The sequence below is a fragment of the Pristiophorus japonicus genome, chromosome 15, assembly GCF_044704955.1.
Source record: "Pristiophorus japonicus isolate sPriJap1 chromosome 15, sPriJap1.hap1, whole genome shotgun sequence".
NCBI classification, from domain to species: Eukaryota; Metazoa; Chordata; class Chondrichthyes; family Pristiophoridae; genus Pristiophorus; species Pristiophorus japonicus.
The window spans coordinates 69,930,838-69,954,269 of NC_091991.1; the positions used below are offsets into that span (position 1 = coordinate 69,930,838).

At 43.9% G+C, this 23,432-nt stretch overlaps 1 protein-coding gene across 8 annotated transcripts in view; it reads right to left on the reverse strand.

The window, feature by feature from the left end:
* The window catches only part of cadps2 (Ca++-dependent secretion activator 2), an 863,559-nt gene that overhangs the window by 201,182 nt on the left and 638,945 nt on the right, over positions 1 to 23,432 (reverse strand). For all 8 annotated transcript variants that reach the window (XM_070900583.1, XM_070900582.1, XM_070900585.1 and 5 more), the window contains 2 exons: positions 5,760 to 5,861; positions 1,239 to 1,302 (listed from right to left, as the gene is read on the reverse strand). In XM_070900583.1, the coding sequence (XP_070756684.1) occupies positions 1,239 to 1,302; positions 5,760 to 5,861 (166 nt within the window). The remainder of the gene's footprint in view (positions 1 to 1,238; positions 1,303 to 5,759; positions 5,862 to 23,432) is intronic.

The following is a 23,432-nucleotide window of genomic DNA, read 5'->3' on the forward strand; positions in this document are numbered from 1 at the left end:
GTTTCAGGCAGAAGACCTTTGATCAATCTAGCCCAACCATCTACAGTATTCCTTTGGGGCATTTCTAATAACAGCAAATCTATCTCATTCCTTCTTGAAACCATTAAGATTTTTTGTACCATCATCTGTGCTGGTAATCTGGTCCACATACCAACTTTTTTTGACCCCTTGTGCTTAGATTCTGTACATGGCAGAAAAGCTTACTTGGCTTGAATTTGTCCCAACACTTCATAATTTTAAACACTTCCATCATATCCCCTCTCAGTCTTCTCTTTTCACGAGAGAAAAGACACAGGGGTAGTCAATTTTTCCTCGTACATCATTTTCTTAAATTCTGGGATCAACTCTTCTCTGCACCTCCTCCAATAACTGAAAATCTTTTTGAAATAAGGAGACCAAACCTGCATGCAGCACTCCATATATGTTTTCACCTGGGTCAAATATAGTTTTGAAATAATCTTTCTTGATTTATGTGTTATACCTCTTGCTATGCATCCCAACATTCTGTTTGCTTTTTTAACAACCTGGGAACATTGTGCTGAAGTTTGTGACCTGCCCATTGTTACCATTTTACAGTGAACCTGCTTATGAATAAATATATTAAAGTCTCATGAATATATACATTATTTTTTCATCACACTTGCCAGGTGAAACCAATTCTTTCTTAATGGTCAAAATAATGAAAATCTCCACCGAATTACAGCAAACTGTGAAAGTGCCAAACCTACTAATTGTGTTACAAAATGGTTCCGTTTGAATACTTCTGTGTCACTTTATGTTGACTTGTCAATTTTTGGGCCGGCAAACCAAAAATGGCTACCACAGCATGTCCTGAATTTGAAGTCTGGAATTATGGGTAAAGGAAGAATTTCTGAATTCAGTTGAAGACCAATCTGGCTAAGGCATACTGCCTCATTATGCATAACCAATAGCCAGAACGTGAAGATTCTTCCAGCTGGTGGAGCCTAGAATCGTGTCTGGTTCTCTATTGATGGAACCCTTCCCATCTACATCTGGATAGTCAAGATGAACAACCATGGCCAATCCCATGATCATCATGAAACATACATTTTGTCATAGTGTGAGTAAGCTGCTTTTCAGTATAAAAAACAGATGTTGGTGATTACAGTGACTTTTGAACCACTTCTAGTAAATGATTTACTTTTGCATGTGACAAAGGGCAAACATGTTAAAGAAACCAAGAATTAAGAGTACATTCCATTAAAATTTTAACTTACCCTTTCAAGCAATGAGAGAGTAGCTTTGAGTGCACCTTCTGGCCGTCCAAATGGGAAACAATACCTAGGACAGTAACACAGAACTTAGACACATTTAAAGTTAAACAGCAATACAGTGCAATTCTAGAATATCGTTGGTCAGGGCAGACCTTAATCATGGCTTGTTACAAGACTTCCAGATAATGGGCTATATCAGTATTGAATAGGTGAAGAATAAACTGGACTTGATTAAAACAAATAGCATTAAATTTATGTTTGCATGTGCATAACAATTTTTTGTTTTACTTTGAAGAATTAAATTAATGATAATTATAATGAATAAGATATGGTATAAAACTGGTTGATAAATTCCTGGACTGACTAATTTGAAGAGCTATATCCTAAGACAGAATAGGAACATGGGTCTGAAAATAATGCAAAATTAAAACAGTATAAAGTCACACCATTCAAAGAGCTATCAGTGTTGTGATACCTCACTGCAGTCCGGCTGTTGAAAGACTCTACGTGTATTCAAGTCTTCACATACAGCCAAACTTTAAATCAATTGCTAGCAGCCCTTCCACTTTTGACATATTTCCATGTGTGAAATATTGGCCTTGTTGTGTCTGTAGAACAAATTCAGTGCCCCCAACAGGAAGCTATGCTTGAAGGGTGTGTCAGAGAGTGGGAGCTACAGTACTATATTCCTACCTCTGACCCGTGTTCACCTCGATTGGCTCCCTGTTGGAAGCGTAAGATCAGTGTTTAATGCCATTGCATCACTCTTCAGACTTTGAGGTTCACATTGACTAAATAAACACCTTTGGTGTTAGTTTTCAACTAATGAAAGCCTGAATGTTTTGGAATTTTCTCCCACATCCAAAATGGAAATTGGGAACAGGGACAGCACAGGAAATATACTGGCTTATTAAAATTATTTTTTTAAGAGAAAAAAAGTGATTAGAATAGACAGATTTGGTTAGATTAGATGAGAAAGTAAAAACTTAAGTCATAGGAAGAGTAAAGTAGACATAATTAGGTGATCAAAACACAGAGGTTAAATGTTAAAATATTTTTATTTAAAATGATATTCTAAATGCACATTGCATATGGTAGGGTTAAATTACAGTAATAAAGCAATGCACAATATTTGAGCAGCTTTATTATGTAATAACATGGGTTTCAGCATGCAAGGTGAAAATCTATGAAACTGGTTGCTCAGGGAGACTATTATTTCTTTGGAATTGGTGGCAGTTTAAGAATTAATTAATATACCAGGCCACATCCATTGATACAGCTTGAAGTGCTTTGTAACGCGTGCTCGTTTCCCCTTGTACAGGGAAGATTTCCATTGCACATTATGTGTAGCAAAGTTGTAAACCCACCTATGATGAATGCATTTTCAGTTCCATTATACAATTTTTTCTCCTCCGGTTAACATAATTGATTGGGGAAGTAGGTATTGTAATAACATAGGCTACACTTATCGCATTAGAAATTGATTTTATAAAATGTATGCACACAATCCAGAGATGGAAAGATTGCAACAAAATAACAAATATAGGTCAACTCTAAAGACAGTCAAACCTGCTCAAGAACCTGCAATTTATGTAGCGATCAGTAAAAGATATGTTAGGAAAAATTCCCATCAAGTACTGCATAAGATACTGTGGAGTATTAGTCTATTAGTAAAATAACCCTAATCAGCATCCCTGTCCTGTACAGTTAATTTTTTTTTAAACCTCCTCTAGCCTGGTTTTCCTCAGCAGAGAGGCTGTGTATTGTTTTCCCATTAACCTATGGGAGATACATTGTCTGACTGAAGGCGACAGATCCCAGGGATTACATGTGCTACTGCAAATAAAGGAGGTTCCACGCGGATGTTCTGGACACTGATCGACATTTGATGATTATGCAAATAGCACAGTCTGCTTTCTGAGTGGGTTTAATCCTTGGTCACACAAATCAAATCAGTGCTCAGTCTTTCTAATCACAGCTTAGTTCAGATGCTTTACTCTTCAGCGATTGATTTATCATTTATTGGCTGTTTTCCCCAATCTTAGCATTTTAAAACATTTTTGTTAACTGGTACTTGCAAATATTAAAATAATTCTATTGCTCTTTCCATCACATTTCACCCGTGACCAAATAGAGCACTTTTGAAGTATGCAACTGTCGTGAGGGATTGACACTGGCTAATGGAGCCGTTATTTCTCACAGGTAACATATTATGCTCTCCAGAAAGTCATACTGGGAACATCATTATGTGATCTTATGCTGGTAATAATTGCACTACAAATATGGGAAATCTGGAGGATGTGAAAGGCGCTATATAAATGTTATCATTTAATCACTCCTGTCCTCCGCCGTATCACAGACCTTCCCTTTTGTTCTTTCCTCCCTCACCCACCCCCACCTCCACCTCTTCCCTGGCTCTGTACTTGCTTATAAGCTGTTAAATCGACATATTTCTCACGCCACAGATGCTGAGTGTTTTCAGCATTTTCTGATTTTATTTCAGATTTCCAGCATGGGCAGTATTTTGCTCTTGTTGTATAGATTTAAGTACGTTCTTTATTTTGCATTGGCCACTGATTGATTTGTAATGGTTCCCTGCACTTCAGTCTGTTTTTCAGCAAGTGGCAACACCAGTGGCATCTTCAGTGAACATCTCAGTTACACGGGCCAAAGGGACAGCAGCAGTATCGCTCATTAACATCCCCACTACTGTTGTGGAGGCTTCACATTCAACCTACAAGATGCGGGTCCTGACTAGCTTCAACTCACTTGGAGAATGGTTACAGGTAGCCATAAAGGAGGGAATCCGAGACCTTATAATTGTCCACTGTTTTGTGCTCAGACAGAATGGAGTGCCTTGTGAAGAGATGCCCTCCAGTAGACAACAGGACCTCTTTCTATTCCCAGAGGATTATTGCCAGCTTGTGCGGTGTATACAGACTCGCAGCAAACATTCACAAGGGAGCTGGACAAGTTCTTAGAGAAGGTTGATATCGCAGCATATAAAAGGTAGATGGGATGTTGGGTAATGTACCTCCTGGTCATTCTTATCTCCTGGAACTGGATTTTGACGGCTTTCGGGGAATGGAGAGGAACTTCCCAGAAGTACTTTTCCTCTGAATTGGCCTGAGGTGTTTTTCATCCTCTCCCAGGAGATTAGATGGTTGCTGGTGAGTTTAGAGTATTGATGCTTAAGTTGCAACATGGCTGAATGGGACAGACTCGATGGACCAGCTGCTCTTATTCTGTCCATCTTTTTGTATGGATGTACTGGAACAGTTGGACAAAATTAATCCCCCCTTGATGATGTAATGGTTAAACAATTTTCAGAAAACTGACTGAATTTGAATGATATTGAGCAATGGGAGTCTCCTCCACTTTATGTTCGTATCCTTGCTGGTGTTCATAAGTGGCATATTATTTCAACACACTCTATAGTTATCAACAATATAAACAGTAACTGATTGTAGCTACAGGCTATTGTGTTGTATTCATGCGTGTCTCACAGCCCATTTGCAGGATACTGATGAATGCAGTCATAGCAATATATAACCTTTAGACTGAATTTGCCAGTGGCTGGTGATTTTATTAAAATAGCTAGAATTAAAAATCCATTCATCTGACGCAAAATGTTGAATCTAAAGAGGGGTCCAAACCGAAGCTCATTTTCTAAAGATTACTGAATTGAGATCAAATGAACGGAAATTGAGAAGCACACAACATTTAATCTACTTCAATTCACACTAACTCTTTTACTTGCAGCGATTGCAGGGACTGTCATTATTTTAAATTGGAAATAGAGCACAGTTTTGGTCTAATTGTCAGGGAAAGTGTTGGAGGAGAGGCTTGTCAATTTAACTGTGCCCCTATAAGGCGAACTATTCTGTCTAAAGTGTGTGGTTTTATAAAAATGAGTGAAAACGGAATTTGCATGAAATGACTTTGTCTACTATTTTAACGGATGCATTTAAAAGTCGCCATTAAAATACTGAACAAAGTAATTTGTGTGACTGCATTGAACAGCTATAAGTGTCTAGGCTTAAGAGTTGATCTCCTGCCGAGTTGCACAGAGTGCACGAAATGTTCAAACTTTGGAGGGAGTGTAGAAACAGGTGGTATCGGATCGGATCTGTTATACACACGGCACGATTTTCGGGTTGGGCATAGAAAAGGCTGCTGATCCAGTATCGCTCCCTGACTGACATCGGCTCTGCAACCACCAATCCCCCGGCCCCAAAGCACTTGCCTTGTGCCAGGGACCCTTGGATCCCAGGTCGTGTCTGGCTCCCCGCCGAATTCCAGCTCCCGCCCGGATGTCATTCCCGTTGGCTTTGGGCAGCAGATAATGCAGGCAGATTTAAATTGCGCTGGGCTTCATGCCAAGAAGTTTATGTGGTACTCCCGCCCTGCACCCTGCCCACCTCAAACACGTCTAGAGTCAAAATCGGAACTTATGGATCCAGACATGAGAATGGCACAACACTGACTGATGTTTAACACCAAGCAAATAGTTAACCAGATTACCTGAAGTGGGTGATCTGATTTTCAAGGAGGCGCTGAAGTCTTTCTTTAATCTCATTAAATCTTTCCTTCTCTTCAACTGTTACGGTTCCAATTCCATCAGGTCTGAAAGAGAGAAGAGAAGCTGCCCTTTTAAATCTTGGAGGTCAAAACAGAAGCTCACAGTAAGTTATACTTACTCTTTGACGACAATAGGGGTGATTCTTCGATTTTGTGAAGGAGCCTTGCTCCTTTGCAGAGTTAGCAACATTTCAGAAATTTGGCTGGACGCTCACTACAATTTTCCAACAGTTTTGATCAGAAAATCGTGGGCTTGCAAGTCCATATTCATGATTTCCACTCTCAGTGGGCAAGGTTCCAGATTAAGAAAGCAAAGTCGGAATATTCCCCCAATATTCTTTTGCCTATTTAAATTGAAGGGGAGAGGGAGAAGACTTCTCCATGAACTGAGGAGGAGAGGGAGATGAGCACTACTATGAACAGGAGGATAAAAAGAGAGAATAGGAGTGGCTCTGTGAACTGGGACGGTGGGGAGGGGGGGGGGGGGGGGGCAGGGGCAGCATTGAAGAGCGACAAGAGCAAGTTCCTCTGTGTCACTGTGACAACCGTATAAAAATATATTTATTTTATATTCATTCTCAGGATATGGGTGTTTCTGGCCAGTCCAGCATTTATTGCCCATTCCTAGTTGCCCTGATGGCAGTTTGATATGACTGAGGGGCTTGCAAGGTCATTTCAGAAGGCCAACCACATTGGGTGTGGAATTGAAGCCGGCACAGGCTCGATGGGCCGAATGGCCTCCTTCTGTGCTGTAACCATTCTATGATTCTATAGACCAAATCGATGAGGACTGCAGGTTTCCTTCCCAAAAGGACATTAGTGGACCAGTTTGGTTGTTACATCAATCCGACAGCTTCATGGTTATTTTTACCAATACCAGCTTTTCATTTCCAGGTTTTTTTTTCAAAACTGAATTCAAATTTTTAAACTGCGACGGTGGGATCTAAATGTTCTCTGGATTATTAGTCAAGTACTGTAACCACTACACTACCATACCCGTTTCAATGCAACAATCAGATAGAGCAACAGAGAGTAACAGTACATATCCAAAATAACCAAATATTGTTTGACAAGAAATAAGGGAAAATCCTGCTGCTTTTGCCTCAATCCTCTGCTATACAAAACATAGAAACGTAGAAACAGAGAAATTTACAGAGCAGAAGGAGGCCATTTCGGCCCAACGTGTCTGTGCCGGCCGACAAAGAGCCGCACAGCCCTTTGTCAGCAGCCCTACAGGTTACATATAAACCCTGAACAATAACGGAAAGGCAAAGAGCACCAAGCCCAACCACTCCGCCCCACACCACTGCGACACCCCTTATACTAAAAAAATCTACACTCACCCCAACTGGAGCCATGTGATCTCCTGGGAGAGGCAAAAACCAGATAAAACCCAAGGCCAATTTAGGGAGAAAAAATCTGGGAAAATTCCTCTCCGACCCATCCAGGCGATCGAAACTAATGAAAAAATGTTGGCTATATCTACAGTTTAAGTTCTAACCAGCCAATCTGGCTCCTTCCAGGCTACCAGAGGGGATTTCTGTAACATTAGTCAATTAGCAATGTACAGATGCAGCAAGTAGGTCACTGATATTTTCTTCAGAAAATAAATAGTTTGCTGATTTGACCTGTTTTGTGATGGACAAGCTGACTCGTTTTGGGCCACTGGTGGGCTACTACTCCAGGGCTAGAATGAAAAAGCAATATCTTCAAATGGAACTTGTACTGCCAACTCATTATCCTGATTGCTGCGTGTAGCCAGCGCTAACCATGCTGTTCATTGGCTGCACACATCATTAGGTGGCCCAATATCGTTACTTGCTGGTACTACTTAAAGCTTCCTGCACCTCTTAAAGGGAAGGTGCACTGTGGCTGCTGGAGGTGCTGGCAACATTTGGAATAGTGCCGTGCAACAATGAACAATGGCTGACCATGGGGGAAAGCATGCACCACGGTTTTCCGATGCTGCACTGGAGGTCATGGTGGGGGAGGTTGAAAGGAGGAGAGATGACCTGTATCTGCAGGGGGCCCTCCAGACACATGGTGAGAAGGCAGTGGGAACAGATAGCCGCAGAGGTCAATGCCAGGAGTTTAGCCCCGAGGATCTGGATGCAGTGGCACAAGAAGTTTAATGATCTCACACATGTGGTCAAGGTCTGTGAATGCACCTTCAAATGCCATATCCTACCAACTGCACCACTGGCCTCAGCCACTGCTCAATTCACCATATCCCCATTACTCACCTACCAACAATCTCTATCAATCATGACTCATAGCTAACATTCATATCATTCACCTCACCCTTACATACTTAGCATTGTTGCAAGCCTCACATCCACATCTCACAGCTTGCAAGCACAAATAACTATTCAACCATGACAGCCACATCACCCAAACACTGCACGACACTCAGTGACACACTTTCCTCTCTGTTGCAGAAGCAGGTTGCGCACAACTGGAGTCAGCAGGAGCTAACCGGAGGGAGAGAGGTGCGTCTGCATGTTCCAACCCCCATAGAGGAGATGGTGCTAGCTATTATCCGAAGGGCCGTAGCTGAGGTCGTGGCCAGCAGTGGGGCTGAATCCACTGAAGATGATGGTATCCTCATACCGAATCCTCCTTTTCACATCCCACTTCCTCCTCATCCCACAATCTCTTCTGACTTACAAGCTACAGATGGTGTAAGCAGCACTTCTTAACTTCCCCTCTCGCCTCACCACAACCTTATCCTGCCCCATTTTCCTTTCAGATACCCAAGAAGTGCAACGTGGCCAGGCAGTTGAGGAAGACCAAGAAGACAGTGATGATGAAGACAAACCGTCACTTGATTTCACATTCGGATCCACCAGCTCAGATATTGACTGTGCATATCTAGAGGATAACATGGAGGCGGGCAGCATCTGCATGTGGTGAGACACCGGGCACAAGTATGCTGCAGCCACAGTAGAGGGCAATGATAGCACAGGAGCAAGATTGCCAAGAGGACTCCGATGAGGATTTCAATGAGCCAGGCTGCAGAAGAACGCTGATGGGTGTACACAACAAAATGCTTGGTGCATTGGGAAGCCTGCCGGAAAACCTACGTTCAATGTCAAGGAGCATGGAGGAGTCCAGCACCAACTTGGCACAGGGCTTTGCACAGAGCTTGAAGCCCATCCTTTCCAGCATAGAACTGGTGGCCAACTCCATCAGCACACTTGTGGACCCAATCATGCTCCAGCATCTGATGGCCAATGTCTCAGCTTCCATTGCAGCACAGGCAGCTTCCACCAAAAGTCTGAGTGCTGCAGTGGAAGCTCAGACAGCTGCCATCATGGCCGTGGATACCAGTGTTCAAAGGGGCTTGCAGGTTGTCACAGCAGTTCAGCAATCTTTCCTCCAAGAGAGGTGCTGCCCCGAATGAGTGATAGCATTTGTGATCCTAGCCTTGCCACTCCGCCAGAGCCCTTGCTGCTGCCTGTTAGCCTGCCAGCCCAGACTGCTGCCACCAATGCCGAGGTGGTGCAGTCCGAAGACGGTCCTTCTTGGCCCAGAGCTGCTTGAGGTCGTCCTCCAAGGCCATCTGCAGTCTCCTCCACTAAAAGTCAGCAGCCTTACACCAGCCATGCTGCAGCCACTGGGATAGCACTGCATAGGAGCACTAAGGCAGGCAAAGGCACACGGAAGACAGGCACCAAGTGACGCATGATTTTATTGATAAATTTGGAATGTGTATTTTGTGCTGGCTTGTATTTTTGCATTGTGACCAAGAGCACAATGTGACGGTCAGTGACAGAGGGAAGGAGTGTGGGACTGTTGGTAAATGGGGAATTGGGGTTGAGCTTACTGGTATCGCACCTGAATTAGTTCTTCACGTACAGCCCAGACAGAAAGGGGCTATATGTTTCAGCCTCCCTTCCTCTTCCTCTTCCTCCTCGTGCTCCTGCTCATTAGCTTCTTGCCTGATAGCTGATGACAAAGGCTGTTCCCTCATGATGGCCAGTTTTGCAGAATGCAGCAGGCCACCACGAATCTTGAGACCCGCTCAGCCGGGTACTGCAGGGCTCCTCCACAGAGCAATCTAGGCAGCTGAGTCATTGCTTCTGCGTGTCAATGGTCTGCTGTATCCTATTTCTTGTGGCAGCATGGCTCTCATCGTATGTATGCTGTGCACATGTGCATGGGTTGTGAACTGGAATCATGAGCCAGGTCATCAGTGGATGCCCTCGTCATCCAGGAGCCACCCTTTGGTTTGCCGTGGTGGCTGAAATACAGCTGGCACAGCGGACTGCCACACAATGAAGAGATAACGACTGCTGCCAGGATACCAGGCATTGACCTGCATGATGTGCTGCCTATGGTCGCACACCAGCTGCTCATTGAGGGAGTGGAATTTCTTTCGGTTCCATCATATGGCAGAGTTGACATGCGGCTCCCACAAAATAGGGTACATGTAGTCAATGACACCCTGCACCATGCAGAAGTCTGGAAAGCTTGCAAACCCTAATGCTTGCTCCGCCTGTTTCTCTCTGGCAAGAGGGAGTTAAATGACATTATCTCACTTTGAATACAATGCCTCAGTGACCTCCTTTGTACAATAGTGGACTGCAAGCTGTGTGATGTTGCTAATATCTCTAGCACCAGCCTAGAAGGTGCCAGATGCATAAAAGTTCACAGCCACGGTCACCTTCACAGTCACTGGCAATTCAGTCCTTGCCCGGCTCGGAGGTTGGAGTTGTGGCTGCAGCAGTTGACAGATTTCAATGACGACTTCCTTAGTGAAGTGCAGATGTCTCAAACATTGGTCGTCGCCGAGGTTCAGGAATTGTTCCCTGAACACTCTGAACGGATATGGCCGCCTGCCGAGAGCCCATCGCCCCCTCCTCCTCCTCCTTCTTCTCTGCGGGGTCTCTGCTCACTCTCCCAGTCATGCTTGATTCCAAGAGGAAGGTGTACAAGTGCACCCATGCCTGGGAGCAATTGGTTTGTGCAGCAGCCTAGAATTCAGCAAAAAGCCCTTCAGCACCTGCCACACCACTCCCTGTAGACTTTTGAAACTTGAAACAACCATGGAACATGTAGAATTGTAGCAACAACCAGAAGGAATCAAAAAGAAAGAAAGACTTGCATTTATATAGTGCCTTTCACGACCACCGGACGTCTCAAAATGCTTTGCAGCTAATTAAGTACTTTTGGAGTGCAGTCACTGTTGTAATATGGGAAACACGGCAGCCAATTTGCGCACAGCAAACTCCCACAAACAGCAATGTGATAATGACCAGAAAATCTGTTTTTGTTATGTTGATGGAGGAATAAATATTGACCAGGACACCGGGGATAACTCCCCTGCTCTTCTTCGAAATAGTGCCATGGGATCTTTTACATCCACCTGAGAGAGCAGACAGGGCCTCGGTTTAACGTCTCATCCGAAAGACAGTACCTCCGACAATGCAGGACTCCCTCAGCACTGCACTGGAGTGCCAGCCTAGATTTATGTGCTCAAGTTCCTGGAGTGGGCTTTGAACCCACAACCTTCTGACTCAGAGGCAAGTGTGCTACCCACTGAGCCACAGCAACTAACTTGTAAGTAACTGATGATCCTTTAAATAACGCTGGTCCTTCCTGCTGCTTAATGCATGTGCAGCTGTGCGAGGTTAAGTGAGGACGTCGGCTGGAGCATGGAGCTCCAAAATGATAGCACTGGCGTTAAATGAGCATTGCACGCTGACTGTCGTCACGATCTGCCTACTCTGCAAATTTCCAGTGGACGGTAAGTGCGCAGACTTCATTTTTGAACCCTAAGGGCACTCGCAGTACCAGCCCAAATTCACCCCCTACATCTGTTTAAAAAAAAAATCAGCCTAACTGGCTGCTTCCCTCACACCATCACAATGGTATGAATGTTATGTATAGGCAGTCTCTCGTGACAAGGATGATGCTCTTCACAGCAAAAAAAGATGGGCTCACAGGTGTTACAATGAGTTACATCTTAAAGGGTGGAAGATGCCTGTGCGTGGATCTTTTTAATGTATGGTGACCGTTGCACACCAGCCACCACACGGGCTTGACAGAGCTAGGTCTTGGTCCAGTGGCGAGGGTTGACCAAGACGACTGGAGACCAAGTTCTGCTGTGCATCCCCTGGGCCACGGCCCTGCCGCTGTTAAATGCCGCGCCGCTCCTGGGCCACGATCCCGCCGAATGTTCTCTTATGCAGTGATGTCAGTGTAAGGCACATTGAGTAAGTAGCCTCACTAACATGGGTCACAAGGACATCAGAATGAAACTTAGTTGGGTCCTGTCGGGCTGCAGGGCAGATCAAGGATAATTTGGGCACACCCCACAAATGGTCTTCAGTGGTCATGAAGACTGATCACTTTTTTTTTGAGCTGGGCTTAATCTTGTGCTGTGACAGAAATGTAAAATGAGCAAGTGCTGGGCATCTTAATTGCAGCATCTTTAAAAGGTCAATATAACTTGAAATCTATGGATTGTGTTCACTTAGAAATTATGCCCCACATTTCAGACTGGAAAATAGGAACAGAAACAAGAGCGAGCCGTCTTACTTTGTGAATTAGCCAGGGTTTTATCCAGCTGAATCTCACATGATGCTGCATTTAATTTTCTGCTGTGTTAAGTGTTCACATGCAGTTTTACAATCAATGACTGCAGATTGCTAATAAACTGAGGAGCTTTTCTATCAATTTAGAAGGGGACTGTAATCCACGCCGAAGAAAAAGGAAGCTGAATTCTTATCCTTTCCTAAGAAGGGGCGGCTCCACACTGGCATTGTTAGTTAAGAGGTGCAATGTTGCCTGGAGATTTTCTGGCCAGTCGTACACAGTGAAAAGTAAATCCCTTTTCAGGCGCCCCTTAAAGTGGAAGCTGTACATGTTCCGCTCAGTCATCCTCCCATCCAGCAACCCGCTGTGAAACAAACCCATCCAAATCCTTAGTTACTCTATTGCTCTCCAAAGCTTGGAAACAACAGAATGGCAGCACAATGCACACGGGTCAACAAGGCTCCATTTGCTTTCAGTTTTCTTTCTTTCACAAATAAATTCAGACATGGACTATGGATTAGGAATGGCTCGCAATACAAAATTGGGCATAATAGCTCATTTCTTAAAGACATGGGATCTGTATGAAAGTGTGTAGCAAAGGTTAAAGGTCACAAGAGAACTTCTGTCAAGTCTATTTTTCCAACACACTGCAAGCTTTCTACAACACATCATCAAATTGTTCCCAATTCCTGCTTTTAATGCTGCAGTGTAACTTTATGCATGGAATAGTGATTGACAGTGATGCTGCACTTAAATCTGGAGGTGTGTTAAACTTTAGGGAAGTAAGACAGAAAAACGAACAATTAATCGAAAGTCATTGAGAAAACCTCCACTAAGTGAAAAGAAAAACCTCAGTACAGTAGGCACATTTGAGTTTTTGCTAATGAACTTTTGCTATTTTAAACTAAAATGTTTGATCATTTGACCTTTAAAATTCCAGAAGTAACCCTGACCATAAGACGACAGATTGTTGGTAAAATACAATAGTGAAATTCTGAACATAACTACTGAATATACAAAACATCAACTTGCATTTATAAAGCACCTTTAACATAATAAAATGGCCCAAGGTGCTGCATACGAGTGTTATCATACAAAATTTGACACCAAGCCACACAAGGAGATATTAGGACAGATGATGAGGTAGGTTTTAAGGAGCATTTTAAAGGAAGAAAGAAAGGTAGAGAGGTGGAGAGGTTTAGGGAGGGAATTCCAGAGCTTAGGACCTTTGCAGCTGAATGCACAGCCACCGATAGTGGAGCGATTAAAATCGGGGATACGTGAGAGGCCAGGATTGTAGCACCCAGTATTAATTATATGAACCACATTCATAACTTTTACAATTTTCAACAGGATGGTTTTCTTGCCAATTTTATGCCCTCCTGAAGCTATCGACTCCTTGGTGGAATACATTGGTGCTGAGTGATTTCCAGTACTTCAGCCAAGCTGTCATTGTCTGAAAGTGAGCATCAGTGGAGTGTTCAAAGAGATATGATAGTCAAGCTTTATCTATCCTCACAGAGTGCTCCATTTGGAGTTAGCAGCAGGAACCCTGGTAGATTTTTCCCACCCTGGGGCTCTAAGGCCATTTGTAAAGAAAGAAAGATCGATTTGTATTTATAAAGCACCTATCTTGAACTCAGGACATCCCAATGCACTTCACAGCCAATGAAGTACTTTTGAAATGTAGTCATTGTTGTAATGTAGGAAACACGGCAGCCAATTTGCTCACAGGAAGCTCCGACAAACAACAATGAGGTAATGGCCAGATGAGCTGTTTTGGCGATGTTGGTCGAGGGAAAAATATTAGCCAGCACACTTGGGAGAATTAGATTTTGTACTCAAACCTGTGGAGTAGGACTTCAACCCATGACTTTCTCACTAAGAGGTGAGAGTGCTACCACTGAGTCACATCTAGCAGTTGTAGCACCACTGCCACCCTGCTGAACGGCAATTTGCTCTGATCGGGCGTCGGATCCACGCGGCACCCTCTACGGGAGATGTATAGCGTGTGAAGAGTGACCATAATATGGTGGAATTCTGCATTAGGATGGACAATGAAACAGTTAATTCAGAGACCATGGTCCAGAACTTAAAGAAGGGTAACTTTGAAGGTATGAGGCGTGAATTGGCTAGGAAAGATTAGCGAATAATACTGAAGGGGTTGACTGTGGATGGGCAATGGCAGACATTTAGAGACCGCATGGATGAACTACAACAATTGTACATTCCTGTCTGTCGTAAAAATAAAAAGGGAAGGTGGCTCAACCGTGGCTATCAAGGGAAATCAGGGATAGTATTAAAGCCAAGGAAGTGGCATACAAATTGGCCAGAAATAGCAGAGAACCCGGGGACTGGGAGAAATTTAGAACTCAGCAGAGGAGGACAAAGGGTTTGATTAGGGCAGGGAAAATGGAGTACGAGAAGAAGCTTGCAGGGAACATTAAGACGGATTGCAAAAGTTTCTATAGATATGTAAAGAGAAAAAGGTTAGTAAAGACAAACGTAGGTCCCCTGCAGTCAGAATCAGGGGAAGTCATAACGGGGAACAAAGAAATGGCGGACCAATTGAACAAGTACTTTGGTTCGGTATTCACTGAGGAGGACACAAACAACCTTCCGGATATAAAAGGGATCGGAGGGTCTAGTAAGGAGGAGGAACTGAGGGAAATCCTTATTAGTCGGGAAATTGTGTTGGGGAAATTGATGGGATTGAAGGCCAATAAATCCCCAGGGCCTGATGGACTGCATCCCAGAGTACTTAAGGAGGTGGCCTTGGAAATAGTGGATGCATTGACAGTCATTTTCCAACATTCCATTGACTCTGGATCAGTTCCTATGGAGTGGAGGGTAGCCAATGTAACCCCACTTTTTAAAAAAGGAGGGAGAGAGAAAACAGGGAATTACAGACCGGTCAGCCTGACATCGGTAGTGGGTAAAATGATGGAATCAATTATTAAGGATGTCATCGCAGTGCATTTGGAAAGAGATAATATGATAGGTCCAAGTCAGCATGGATTTGTGAAAGGGAAATCATGCTTGACAAATCTTCTGGAATTTTTTGAGGATGTTTCCAGTAGAGTGGACAAGGGAGAACCAGTTGATGTGGTATATTTGGACTTTCAGAAGGCTTTCGACAAGGTCCCACACAAGAGATTAATGTGCAAAGTTAAAGCACATGGGATTGGGGGTAGGGTGCTGACATGGATTGAGAACTGGTTGTCAGACAGGAAGCAAAGAGTAGGAGTAAATGGGGACTTTTCAGAATGGCAGGCAGTGACTAGTGGGGTACCGCAAGGTTCTGTGCTGGGGCCCCAGCTGTTTACACTGTACATTAATGATTTAGACGAGGGGATTAAATGTAGTATCTCCAAATTTGCGGATGACACTAAGTTGGGTGGCAGTGTGAGCTGCGAGGAGGATTCTATGAGGCTGCAGAGCGACTTGGATAGGTTAGTTGAGTGGGCAAATGCATGGCAGATGAAGTATAATGTGGATAAATGTGAGGTTATCCACTTTGGTGGTAAAAACAGAGAGACAGACTATTATCTGAATGGTGACAGATTAGGAAAAGGGCAGGTGCAAAGAGACCTGGGTGTCATGGTACATCAGTCATTGAAGGTTGGCATGCAGGTACAGCAGGCGGTTAAGAAAGCAAATGGCATGTTGGCCTTCATAGCGAGGGGATTTGAGTACAAGGGCAGGGAGGTGTTGCTACAATTGTACAGGGCCTTGGTGAGGCCACACCTGGAGTATTGTGTACAGTTTTGGTCTCCTAACCTGAGGAAGGACATTCTTGCTATTGAGGGAGTGCAGCGAAGGTTCACCAGACTGATTCCCGGGATGGCGGGACTGACCTATCAAGAAAGACTGGATCAACTGGGCTTGTATTCACTGGAGTTCAGAAGAATGAGAGGGGACCTCATAGAAACGTTTAAAATTCTGACGGGGTTAGACAGGTTAGATGCAGGAAGAATGTTCCCAATGTTGGGGAAGTCCAGAACCAGGGGACACAGTCTAAGGATAAGGGGGAAGCCATTTAGGACCGAGATGAGGAGGAATTTCTTCACCCAGAGAGTGGTAAACCTGTGGAATTCTCTACCACAGAAAGTTGTTGAGGCCAATTCACTAAATATATTCAAAAAGGAGTTAGATGAAGTCCTTACTACTAGGGGAATCAAGGGGTATGGTGAGAAAGCAGGAATGGGGTACTGAAGTTGCATGTTCAGCCATGAACTCATTGAATGGCGGTGCAGGCTAGAAGGGCCGAATGGCCTACTCCTGCACCTATTTTCTATGTTGCTATGTTTCTATGTGAGAGCAGGTCAAGCAACAGCGTGGCTCTTCAACAAATCAGATTGATGAATCTTCACTGAGACAATCAGGGGTGAATTTTATCACCCAAAAATGGATGGGTTTGGGTTAGGTCAGATGTAAAAATTTTTAAAGTCTCAAACCCGACCACTTCCGGGTTTAACAGTCCTGGTCCCAGGGGGGGCAGATTAGCAATTTCAATATTTTAATGAGGCTGGCAGCCTCTGATACCGTGTCCGGCCAGGTTTCCCAGGCCACGGTAAACATGGCAGCTGAGGGGAGGCGAGGACAGCTTCAGGGAAAGGTAAACTCCTTTACAGGACTGCTTGTGGGTTATGAGGAGCAGGAGTGTTTCCCCCCAACACTCTCTGCCATGTTTAGTTGGTAACTAGTGGGCAAGTACCACAACTTCACGTCATTACATGGATTTTAATGCTGAGTCTCTTGGTGAGATACTGGTATAGCAAAGCTTCTGGAGGAGCAGGGCACTTAAACAGCAACTTCCTGATTTCTATGTTTAACTGCGCATGTGCAGTCGCCAGAAGTTGCTGCCCGATTTACTCCATAATAATGCTAAGTGCTGAAATTTCTGCTGCAAAATCCGAGCTATTAAACGCAACCAAATAATAATTTACTGTTATTGCCCCAGATTTATACATCAAAAAAATATACATCAGTATAAGTCTCCAATCTGCGCTGGCCAGGGGAGATGGCGAGCAGAGGCCTGAATAAACAGGGGATAAGTGTTGCCAGTCAAGTCACGCACAACCCACTCTCACACAACATGAGCCACTCCCAAACCCTGGTAGCACGTCACCTGTTGCAAAATGGTGCTGAAAGGAATCTAACAAGCTCCCACAAAGACCTGAGTAAAGGCACTGACTGATGTCGTAGAACGTAATGCAGAAAAGGCAGGTTTGACTCCCAATCTGTGTCGAGTGAGCTGATCTCAACCAGACTAGAGCTAGAACACTACAATTGGCTTCAGCATTCTTGAGCTATGAGGGGAAAAATCAGTTAGGCTTCCTGCTCCCAATCTCTGTCCAAGGATTCCTGCTGGAAAGTTAATATATGAACATCAGATTGAGCTTGAGTGGAACACCTCCCATATGCAGATAAACCTCTGGCATTCACACATGTGAACCAGGCCTATTTGAGTGAGAGGGCAGAGGGCTACTGCTGTAATCAAACCATAACCCAGCAAGGGGTTAACTCCTTCAAGAGAGAATATTAAAACAACATTGGGGATCGAAAGGTGAATGAACAAAAAAGGGCAAAAGATATTTCAATATTAGAATATCACAGCACAAAGTTACCATCATTTGAAAACATTAAAGTGTAGATTTTCTGATTGGTGGTAACCCATTTACCCAACACCTATCGAAAAACATAGGTTGGAAAATTTGTGCAGCTATGAAGGTTTCAGTACTTTGAATGGATAATCTAGTCCTATTTCCTCACATTAAAAAAATCAGTTTCAATAGATCACAGTATTACATATCTGTCAAAAACTATCTTAATATTTTATGAAAAAAAGTAATTATTAATCATAAATGGGGTTGAGTCTCTGAGTCAATCGGTGCTTGGATGTACACTGCTCAACAAATACAGAACAATTTATGCAGATTCAGAGAAACCAGAGTTAACAGTCAAATCTCACCATCCTTCACACAAGGCTTCACTGCATGTGTTAGAATCCCACAGCAAAGAACCAACCGTTTGGTACAATGAAATGACCCAATGAAGAAAAGCAAAGTCGCCTTGTCAGAGCCAGTATCAAAGGAGGTCACATCAGGTTAACTGGTTACAGTGATTCAAACATACCTTAAAGCCATGCGAACCATTGTTAGAGGCACAGGTTGTCATCTTTTAATGGCAAAATTTATCAGGAATGACAAAGAAATGGTTTCTTTTATAAAAAAAATGTTATTCTGTCAGTCATTATTTGACCTGCTTGGCAAAAGTAGATTGACAGGTTGAAGCTAGGATGTGAAAGCAGCGCAGTGATGGGATCAGAGCAAGAGGATCTGGGTATTGTATCAAAACAATTTGAGATAAAGATGACATGAATTAGTGAATAGCAGCTCCTTGATGTCCCTGTGCAGACAAGATGGCAGCGTGTCACCTCCCTTCAGCTCAATGACCGACACGAGATGGTTATCCCTGACTAACGCTCACTCTGCTCATGAGTTGTCAGAGCAGATTGGAGTCAGCGCAGAGATGCTGGAGGATTCTGTCATATTCAAGCTCGCTGTGGCGGGTGATGGTTCTAAGCCACGGCTGTCAAGAACCAGTTAAGGGGACGCGAGCCGACAGGTGAGAAAGGTGAGCTAGGAAGATGTCGCCTCCGATGACCTGCACTTGAAACGAGTATCAGTAAACGGCTGAGAACCTGTCACTTCAGCCGCAGAGATTGATAGCCGGTCAGACAAGTGCTGTCATATCACATAAGGAAGCCAAGCTTTCTGTAATGGAAACTATGGAACACTATTTACAAAGCAACATTTATTTTGGTGCCCAGAGTGGTTCGTATGTGATACTTTTAACTGACAAATAAAACAAGGGGAATTTAAATTGAAATAAAACAAGTTAGGCAAACAAAAAGAAATGCTTGCATTTATACAGCGCCTTTCACAACCTCAGGACGTCCCAGAGCGCTTTCCAGCCAACAAAGTACTTTTGAAGTGTAATCACTGTATGTAACTGCAGCCTCAAACTGTAAAATTCTGCAATTTTCTTTATTTAAAAAAAAAATGTTTTGGAGGGAAGAGTTAGTTAGGGCTGTTTTTTTGAATGTGTGCTGGTGGTGGAGAGCTGAGCCGAACTGAGCCGAGCCTGACAGGAGTGTATATCGGGTGATCGTGAGGGTGCTCACCATGATTTTCCATTCATTAAAATAAATGATGTAACATCGTGGTGAATGCCCTGATATGTGTTTCCAGTAGATGCCCCTCTTCTTCAGCAATGCACACTTGGAGGATCTACCTCAATGTCACCACTCTCTTCCTTCCCCTTTCTAAGAGTCTATTCAAGCACACACCCGTCTCTGTCAAATTTTTGTCTCATAATACTCCTGTGAAGCGCCTTGGGGCCGTTTCACTACATTAAAGGCACTATATAAATCCAAGTTGTTGTTGTTGTTCTTTACCGGGATGGGGCTGGAGACTGTTTCATTCTCTCAAGTATCAACTTCTTCAATGCTCTCCTCGCCAGTCTTCAGAACTCCACCGTTCACAAACTTCGACTGATTCAAAACTGTATCTTCCTCATCCTGATCCACACTAACTGCAACTTGCCCAACACCCTTGCCCTCCAATGGCTCCCTATTCCTCAATGCAGTAAATGTAACATCCCTGTCCTCCTTTACAAAACTCTCCATGGTCTTGCCATATACTTCTTTCAATTTCCTACTGTTATCCCAGGCTGTGACCTTTTGTCCTTTGACTCTGCCTTGCTGTGCATCTCTTCCCCCCATCCCCCACTCACCATCCGTCGCTCAGCCCCCATCCCCCACTCAGCATCCGTCGTTGAGCCCCCATCCCCCACTCACTATCCGTCGCTCAGCCCCCATCCCCCATGCACCATCCGTCGGTCAGCCCCCATCCCCCATGCACCATGGGTCGGTCGCTCAGCCCCACTCCCCCACCTGCCACTCACCATGCATCACTCAGCCCCCCCATCACCCACTCATCATCCGTCGTTGAGCCCCCATCCCCCACTCACCATGGGTCGCTCAGCCCCCATCCCCCACTCACTATCCATCACTCAGCCCCACTCTCTAAAACCCCCAGCCATACTGCTAACTCTTCCCTCTTTTTAAAGTTTCCAACCACACTTTTAAAATAGTACTGCCCCTGTTTTTGGCCAACTATCGCAACTCTTCCACCACTGCTACCGCTGTCCATTATACCTCTTTAAGGCTTTTCTATTGCAATGACAGTGCATAAGTTGTTATAACGTTATTTTAACCTCTGGATTTGTAACTACCTTGATGTCCACCCTGACTTAAACTATACACGTTGTGGGGAGGGGGGAAAACCCACATTAATTCTTGCTCCATTTGAACCCCGAGTGTTTCAGTGCTCATCCCTATAGAAAGGGGCCGAAATGATCCCTTTTTATAGCCCCATTGGCCCGGGTGAGGGAGGTGATTGTGCCTCTCGGGAAATTGACCTGGAGGTTTGGGGGTTGATGCACCAGTGGTGCTGCGCTCCCGCTTCCTGGGAGGGGCACACGTGTCCAATTCCGTGTCGGGGGCGGGACTTCCGGCCCGGAAGGTAAACCAGTGTAAAATATTCAGTCGATTATAGACACACATCCAACACAATAGACACTACTCGCACTATTATGCTGATTTGAATGGGGCAGATTAAAGCAGAAAAGGATTGGTCATTTTAACATTGCCATGCTTTTGTTACAAGGTGCATATCCTAACAAAGCAAATCAATGTATAAGATCTTTACAGTCCTTTACTTCAATGCATTGTTTTAAAAGTATTACAACTCCTGCTGTCATTAGGTATGACATTTTTAATTACTGGTTTCTTTATTGGAAAAATAGGCATTTAACAGCATACCATAATAAATAGTGAAGTATGGTTACTACATCATTAGAAATCATAATCTGATGTTGAACTCCAAACATTTCCTATCTGTTTTTTTCTTGACTGCCTACACGTTTCATGCCGATAGAGAGCCTGCTTACAGTCAGTTAAAACACTTCAGCTGATCACAGCCGCACCTCACAAATAGAGCTGGAATGAGCAGCGAGGAGGATGCTATGAGGCTGCAGAGTGACTTGGATAGGTTAGGTGAGTGGGCAAATGCATGGCAGATGAAGTATAATTTGGATAAATGTGAGGTTATCCACTTTGGTGGTAAAAACAGAGAGACAGACTATTATCTGAATGGTGACAGATTAGGAAACGGGGAGGTGCAATGAGACCTGGGTGTCATGGTACATCAGTCATTGAAGGTTGACATGCAGGTACAGCAGGCGGTTAAGAAAGCAAATGGCATATTGGCCTTCATAGCGAGGGGATTTGAGTACAGGGGCAAGGAGGTGTTGCTACAGTTGTACAGGGCATTGGTGAGGCCACACCTGGAGTATTGTGTACAGTTTTGGTCTCCTAACTTGAGGAAGGACATTCTTGCTATTGAGGGAGTGCAGCGAAGGTTCACTAGACTGATTCCCGGGATGGCGGGACTGACATATCAAGAAAGACTGGATCAACTGGGCTTGTATTCACTGGAGTTCAGAAGAATGAGAGGGGATCTCATAGAAACGTTTAAAATTCTGACAGGTTTATTTAGACAGGTTAGATGCAGGAAGAATGTTCTCAATGTTGGGGAAGTCCAGAACCAGGGGGTCACAGTCTAAGGGTAAGGAGTAAGCCATTTAGGACCGAGATGAGGAGAAACTTCTTCACCCAGAGAGTGGTGAACCTGTGGAATTCTCTACCACAGAAAGTTGTTGAGGCCAATTCACTAAGTATATTCAAAAAGGAGTTAGATGTAGTCCTTACTACGAGGGGGATCAAGGGGTATGGCGAGAAAGCAGGAATGGGGTACTGAAGTTGCATGTTCAGCCATGAACTCATTGAATGGCAGTGCAGGCTCGAAGGGCCGAATGGCCTACTCCTGCACCTATTTTCTATGTTTCTATCTATGTTTCTATGAAGAGCATTACATTTAGAATGGAAGCCTTTCCAAATGCATTATCCTGGCATGGAGCCTCAACTAGTATAAGTGCACACCAGGAAATTGTGGCTCTGATCCCATTAATCAACAGGAAACCTTGCTGATTGCATTCTCCTCCCCAGTAATTGTCTCAGGGCTAAACCAGATGCTCACAATCTCAGTATCCTATTTAACTCCAAGTTGAACTACCGACTCCATATATTCTCCAACATAAAGACCGCCTACTTCCACCTCGATGACATCACTTACCTCCTCCCTTCCTCAACCCATCTGCCATTGGAACCCTCATCCATGCTGTGGTCACCTTAGACTGGACTGTTACAATGCTCCCCTGGGTGGCCTTCGATCGTTCATCTGAAAACTACAGCTCATCTGAAAATCTGCTGCCCATATCCTATCCTTCATCAAGTTCCACCTACCTATCACAACCATCCTTGCTAATCTACATTGGTTTCCAGTCCCCCCCCACCCCCCAAAGGATTTAAATTCTCATCCTTGTCTCTATCTCTCTTCCTCCTTAACACCCACCTCTTCGACCAAGCTTTTGGTCACTACTCCTAATATTTGCTTCTTTCGCTTAGCATTCATTTTTGTCCAATCAAGCCTCTGTGAAGCCCCTTGGTGCATCTTTCTATCATAAAGGCACTATATAAATGCAAGTTGAAGCTGCCCTTTCTCCTCTTTACTGCTGGCAAACATTGTGCTGCTGGTTTCAATGAGCTATCCATTAGTACTCCATATCCCTCTCCTGTAGCACAATGTGTTTTCCGATTATTGATCTTTTACTCTCGATGCTTATTTCCCTTTCCGACTCGCATTACCGTGCATTTGTTTTGTGCAGACTTTAAATTCTTCACGAATAATTCCAATTAACCTAATGGTAGATAACCTGTAAGGTCACTTTGCACTGTGTTCTTTGTTCAATCAAATAAATATTAACATTTGAAGTATGACTAAAAGTAGGGAATAAAGCAAGAGAGAGTATGCTCAATTATTTTTCTCCATATTGTTGGGTCGCTCAATTGAATTAATCATTCCTTAACTAAGAGCAGGGTTAGACAAT